At 35.1% G+C, this 6,921-nt stretch overlaps 2 protein-coding genes across 2 annotated transcripts in view; both read right to left on the bottom strand.

Annotated features, from left to right (window-relative positions):
- The window catches only part of LOC18050998 (inositol-phosphate phosphatase), a 3,600-nt gene extending 2,200 nt beyond the window's left edge, over window positions 1-1,400 (bottom strand). The window contains 4 exon segments of the mRNA XM_006449817.2: window positions 1-71; window positions 804-854; window positions 943-998; window positions 1,107-1,400. Coding sequence (XP_006449880.2) covers window positions 1-71; window positions 804-854; window positions 943-998; window positions 1,107-1,119 — 191 coding nt within the window. The 5' untranslated portion in view covers window positions 1,120-1,400.
- A 500-nt stretch (window positions 1,401-1,900) lies between these two features.
- Window positions 1,901-6,393, bottom strand: LOC18050997 (putative MO25-like protein At5g47540). Its single transcript, XM_006449816.2, has 11 exons — window positions 5,795-6,393; window positions 5,113-5,274; window positions 4,810-4,928; window positions 4,634-4,708; window positions 4,080-4,173; window positions 3,708-3,767; window positions 3,123-3,191; window positions 2,704-2,802; window positions 2,448-2,492; window positions 2,260-2,362; window positions 1,901-2,168 (listed from the first exon to the last, which is right to left on the bottom strand). Exons 1-11 carry the CDS (start codon window positions 5,912-5,914, stop codon window positions 2,092-2,094), a joined length of 1,023 nt encoding a protein of 340 aa, XP_006449879.1. The 5' UTR covers window positions 5,915-6,393; the 3' UTR covers window positions 1,901-2,091.
- Between the last annotated feature and the right edge of the window lie 528 nt (window positions 6,394-6,921).

Raw genomic sequence — 6,921 nt, 5'->3', positions numbered from 1 at the left:
GGGAATTGCTGCTTGAGATGATTAAATATGAGATCCTCACATGCTTTATCAGTTTCTGTGACCAAATCCACCTACATGTCAGCATTATGTTTGCCAATGATTAGCAGATATCATCATATCTATCAGAGCTAAAAACTGGCAACAAAATATTCTCTGACACTTGGCCATTTCATATTTAAACTTGAATGCTAAATTTTCATTTCAACTAAGAGATATTTTTGATAAACTGCATATAACGGGGGAAAATAAGGAGCAATTTAGCACTACATAGGTTAAGTTCCTTCACATCCCCATGGGGCTAGCAAATGCACTTGTTTAGTTACCAGGAAACAACAATTTATAAGAAACAAAAAGTATTATCTGGATTCTTGACATTGTTTGTGATGTCTAAGAGATCAAAAATTCAAATCCACAATGACCATAGATTTAAAATAAGAATTAAAGCTAAGATATATATATAATTCTGGTGATTTGCTTCCATGGAGAGCTGAAATTTTTCAGCACTTCCAAGGACAACAAACATATCGCTCCCAACTGGTCAACATTTATGCTGATATGATCACAGAATACATCCCAGGCAAATTTTGGTCTTAAACTAACAATAGCTTCAGTTCTAGAACTAATATGTGTACGAACCATCAATCATTGATGGTTCCATAATTTGATTGACTTGGGCTGAACTCAAAATTAAATAGCCACCCATAAGTACTGCATCAGTGTACATGAATACAATTGCCTGAGTGGTAATTATCAAGTAAAAGAATTACAAAGTCCAATTTTTGTGAAAAATAAAAAAGAAATACCTGGCCTTTATGCTCCACATTTTTGGTTTGATAGAACCCATTACGGATTATCTGTACATAACAACAATTCCAATACAAATAATAAAATAAAGAAAATAAAGTTAAAATGAAAGAAAATTTGATTTTGAACTGAACCGACCTCGCCAGCCCTCTTAGCTGCATCAACTGCAGTGTCCAAGAACTTTGCAAGCGAATCTAAAATCCAAAAGAATTTAGTAAACAACAAAGAAAGTGTGTTAATAACAAAATGCGAGATTTTTTGAAAAAGAAGAATCAAAGAAAAAGAAGAATATGGGGCATTACCATTTTGTGCCATATGGGTATATTTTTTATTATACAGGATTAAAAAATTAAAGAGAAGAACGAGAAGAGAAGGGACAGCGAGCTGATGAGTGATGATGGTGGTAATGACAGGTTGTGCTTCGTTTTTGAGCTATTTTCTTTTTATTTGATTTTTTTTTTGTATACGTAGCAAAATGAAACCATCAAACCAATCTAATCCGACACCACGATTTTACTTGGTGTTTGTGTGTGTGTTTTTATAGACAAGATTCATCACGTCACGCAATTACCCTTCAATGCGCATACTTGGAAGAATACTGAAGAGTTCTCTCCAGTCCCATCGAGGTAATTACAACAGTAAAAATCACAATCACTTGACCTACTTATTTTATTATTTAACTCACGCTCGCCCTCCGCACACTCTCTGGCTGAAAGTCGGATGATTCGTGGAATATGCCAATGCCAATGCCAATGCCAACGCCAACGCCAACACATTTTGTTTCAGTGGCAGGTAGAGCATTCCTTCCAAGCTGAGGAAGCTTCGTGCCTTGCCTCCTCTCTTAAAACTCTCTCTTGTTTATTAATTATTATAACTCCATTTAACGTGAACACAGGACCCAACAAATAAACATACCCCCAAAATCCCTTTCAAGCCACATTGAACTCCAAACCATAATGCAGACAGCATAGCTTTCGACTCACCTCAAAAATTGTGTTAGCCGAATGCAGAATCGTAGAAATACGAATGTAATGTACTGTGATTAAACCAAGTCTGCCAATTTAACCAATTTCTTATATGAATTTTTTGTTCTTCATTTTTTTTTCCTTTTTCCAACACAAGTTTATATATATATATAACTACAAGAAAGGTGGGAATACTGAGTACTTAGAAAATAAACATCTTACTTAGCCAATTATTTGACTACTATGACCGCTATATGATTCACATTTAAATGATGTCAAATAACACAAGAAGATTGCCAAGTGAGTGATACAGCAAGCTTGCTCATGGGCGGTCTCTTGGCTCAAGACCAGCAATTTCCTTCACAACCTGAGCTTTGTCTGCCTCAAACTGTTCATCCTCTGTATCAAAGAATGCTTGTAATTGTCAACAAAGTCTCAATTACCATCTTTAAGCATGCTGTTATATTTATAGAAATGCTACACCTTCTACCTTTATCAGTTTTGAAATCAGCAAACAACCGTAGAAGCTTGCTTCTGTTGGCAACGAGTATGCTTACTATGTCAGGAGGTTTGTTTTGATTCGCAGCAAACAGCTGTAAGGCATACACATACAAATGAATATATAGTACCTTAAAACTATAAACTCACAAGGTACTCAGCAACTAGAACAGGAAGTACCTTGAAAACATGAAATGCTTCTATCTGGATACTCTTGCTGGATTCCTGCAAGAGGGAAGCATTTAGTACATCAAAGCTTTATTTCAATCAATAGACAAGTTTATTAGTCAATTATGGCCCATTGGACATCAAATAGGTGGCTATCACAAACCATATGCAAGGATATTTTATCAAATGTTACTGGTTCAGTCCCCTGCAATTTTTGATAAGCCAAGTAAAAGATATCTTCCACATGCATTCTGGGAAAGTATCTTACTCTAAGAAGATTCATGAGTATCCTCAAATTTTCCCTTGAGCTCACATATCTTGTCATCACTACTGAATTTGACCGATCCAGTAATATGTCTCCCAACAGCTGTAACAAATAAAGCAACCTTCATTAATAAACAGTATAAGTACCAAAACAACCAACCATAAATTCCACTACGCCAGATTCCATTTCAAACATCACAAAGTGATGATAACAATCTTTATTAAACCTTCTGAAATTTTCTAACTTCAATTAAAATACGTTGTGATTCTATCCACGGCCAAAAATGAAGAACTATTGTATTAGTTAAAACTAATTTTGAGAAGCCACATATGCCAAAAGCTCCGGGTTAGTTTTCATTTCATTTTCTTATTCAAAAGTCAAATAACAATAATTACCCATTGACTTGCACATAGTTTTCCTACCTTGACAGCTTGTCGTCTGGTAATGTAATTGGAAGATTCCAATAGTTTTGAGTTATATTCTGCAAAAAACTGAAAACAGCAGAGGATTTGAACATATTAAGCTCTGCTCAATAGAAAACAGCAACAAGAAGTTTAGAAATATATCACGTATGATCGAGCTGTAAAAACTTAAGTACCATGAAGTGCATCAATCAAGAATGTTTACGTAGGGCTAACTCTGCTATTGCAAATATAAGAAAATTCAAAGCAGAAAAATTTAAAACAAACAAGATCAAAGCATAATCAAATTGGAAACGCGCAAAATGGAATGAAACAAATCATACCTTCACATTTTATACTTATCAAAAGCAATTCTGTTTAACATATATCATAGCTTGTAGAATATATGCATCACCGTAGAGAGTACCAGATGTTACTAAATTTTTACATCCTATTCTTCTCATTAAATTACCTTCATCTACGTTTCATATGAATTCAGAATGGAAGGGCATTGCATAATGTTAAACACCCTTTTCATCTAGGGTTCATTTGGGCATTGACACACACACATGCATGTACAATTTAAAATATAAAAGCAACATTTACCCAGTCATAATTCTTAGAAAGAAATTCGGCCACAGTGGATTTGTGCCTTGTCAACAGTTCCTGCAGTAAAGTGTACAAGAGCGTCACTCTCACATTTGCATCAGCATAACTTAGAAGTCCAAAATAAAGCTGGATATAAATCATATAGAATAAATTATAATGACAGCCACAAAACTGAATAAAGTTTAGAAAACCATAAAAAGAATGACTAAAGCAACAATTGGAAATATAACTTCAACGGACTGCAAGATGCATGACAAAAACCAAGTTTCACTTGCAGCTTAGTTGTTCATATTAAAATAAAAAACTAATGGCAAAATCACAGAGAGAGAGAGAAAGAGATCCTTCATCACTTCTTATTTAAGCATATACCTTAAAAGTTGCAGCAGCATCTGCAGCAATGTCAAAATTTGGAAGCTGTATATAGTCAAAAAACTTCTTCATGTGCTGGGATTCCAACACATATCTGTAAATCAAAGCAGAGAAGTTAAGACATTCACATGAAGCCTATGAACAAATAATGATCATGAAATCAACCAATTTGAAAATCTTAATTGAAAGAGCTATATTATACCATTAGAACAAAAGGGTGAATACACATCATTTAGAAAACCCTCATCAATCAATATACTAACAACTTTGATAGACAAATGGTTTCTAAAATTAAACCGTAACTCAATTTTTTAAGACGAAATCACAAAAAGGAAGTCCAGGATATCAGCACAGGCACTAGACGAAAATTGCCTGCAATGTGCCCATTGCTTTATTGTCACCCAACATTTTCAACTTTGCAACAAATTTCTCGGCATATGATTTGAATCAATTCCATGATTGCAATTCAGTAGTTCACTCAAAAATAGAGGATCAGATTTCTGTAAGCTTGTCAAGTGATGAAATGAATAGTTCAATCTAATTAGCTTACTCACCTTGCAACACTCTGATGACGAATACACTCCCTAAGCATAGCACCATAATGTAAAGCCATGTCTGTGTTTTCATAACTACAGAAGCAGCTTTCAACAATTAGAACACACCAGGTACAAACACAATGGTATAACATGGCATCCTAACATCCTTAAAATATCTTATAATTTTAACTTACCCAGCTATCAGAATATCCAAAAGATCTATGTTTGCTTCTAAGTAGTCAGAGGCAATCAACTTTGAGTGAACTTGTTGCCTCTGTAAATTAGCAACAACCTGAGTGGCATCTTTCCTTGCCTGCAAAATACAATCATGTCTTACTGCATTGTATTTTGTAATTGAACCTCAGCAGTGAAATTTGACGAGATTATTAACGACACGATCATTACAAAGTTGAAATCTTAAACCGGGATACAAGAAGTTAATAAATAAAACTAAAGGCAATCTGGGAGGTAGTTCAACTTAGCAATGTAATGCTTACCTCCAAGTTCAACTTTGGAAGACAAGTTATCAAAAGCCGTAACGTGTTTTCCCTGAAGAACTCTGCAGTCAATTGTGCACATGCCTCTGAAACTGGCTCAGATTCACTATTGCCATAAAGTATTGACTTTAACTCCCTGATGTTTTTACATAACTCTGCCATCTACAAAAAGGAAAAGGTTAACTTGGAAGTCTAGATGGGTAATGCAAAGAGGAGAAGGATCAACGATTTGATTATGAAGAGTCACCACTCACGGATTCAACCATTTGATTAAACAATTTCAAAGCATGGCAGATATTTGTAACAATTCAACTCATGACCTTGTCCTTCTACACACAATGAAACTTTCTTTCAAGTAATTTGTCAGTGCAATATCCCCAAACCATCACATCCAAAAAATCGGCCAAGGCTACTAAAATTCAACGTCATTAAATTCAATCGGTTGGTCAATCCCATGCCATTGTGGCCAATCCACAGTAAAAATGAAGGCAGACTATTTAAAATAAATAAATAACAAAAAGTTACAAACTTTAACAAAAATTCAGCCTGTTTTCACATACCCAGGTATCAAAATCGCAGACTAAACTCTCAAAACACTCATCACTAACTAATTCAGGTAATCCCCAATCTCACGCATGAGTATTTTCCCAGAGAACAAAAAATGGGTAAGAAATATAAAAACCTTGTCTTCGCGCTTCGATTCACGAACATCTGCGCTGCGATTGGCGTAAATAATAAGATCCCGAGTTTGGCGGACGATGTCGACTGGAGTACGAGGCTTGGATTTGAAAAGTCCTTTCATTTTTGTGTTAGGGTCTAATTCGTTAATCGAACTTGAACTGGCTGAGCTCGAGAGGCGCTGGACCGATCGACTCGCCGAGGCTGAGAGCGCCTCAGCTTTCGGCTTTGACGCACAGATTCCTATTGTGTATCTTCTTCTTCTTCTAATTAGGCTTAGGGTTTCGGCTTTCGAATTTAATTTTTTTGTCTGAGTTGTTGCTACAGTCTACAGAGAGAACCAGACTGTTCATGCGTTACAGTGGATTTTTTAAAGATTTTTATTTCATTTTTATCTATTGAAAAACTGTGCTGCGTCGTTTTCGATTTTAGTCAATCAATTATCAATCAACGGCTTCGCTTTGGGTTTTTACGTGTAAGTGTTCGCCCCTCGGTAGTTACCATGTGCACTCGATGTCATCCCGATGATGACGAGATAAAATATCTTCTGCTTTCATTGTAGAGTCATAGAAATTGATACAACGATGCATGATCATAGAAAATTACCAAAAAAACTTGAATTTCATTAACCAATCAAATTAATTTATTTTCCCTCAAAATCTATCTCTCCATTATTATTTTTTTTAAAAAAGTAAAAATCTATCTTAATCTATGACCGTGAGGCAGGCATTATGTTCTCCAATCTTCATATCCACATATTTTCCTCCTATTGATTGTTAATAACTGTTTGTGATGGCCAACTTGCACTTGCAGTACCGCCAGGCTAATGCTACGCTCCTTTCCACCTTCACAATCACATGCTTTCGGCTTCGCCACCCGCTAGACAATTTAATGCTCCTTACAAACCATTTATTTAGGAAAGGAAAAATGGAAGAAAAAGCCACACCGCATATCCACGTGCCTGCGGAAAGACGTTCTCCACTTTTTCAACTTCAAAGTCCAAATGATAAATCCGATTTGCTTTTTTTATTAAAAAAAAAATTTTTAAAATTCCTAAGAAGGGTTTTTAATTTTAATTAAACCAAAATAATAAAAAAATTTAAAATAATTTTAAAAATATTTTTTTAAGAA

The sequence above is a fragment of the Citrus clementina genome, unplaced genomic scaffold (genome assembly GCF_000493195.1).
Source record: "Citrus clementina cultivar Clemenules unplaced genomic scaffold, Citrus_clementina_v1.0 scaffold_2, whole genome shotgun sequence".
Lineage (NCBI taxonomy): Eukaryota > Viridiplantae > Streptophyta > Magnoliopsida > Sapindales > Rutaceae > Citrus > Citrus x clementina.
The sequence above is the reverse complement of the archived record's forward strand: the minus strand, read 5'-3'. Positions and strand labels throughout refer to the sequence as shown.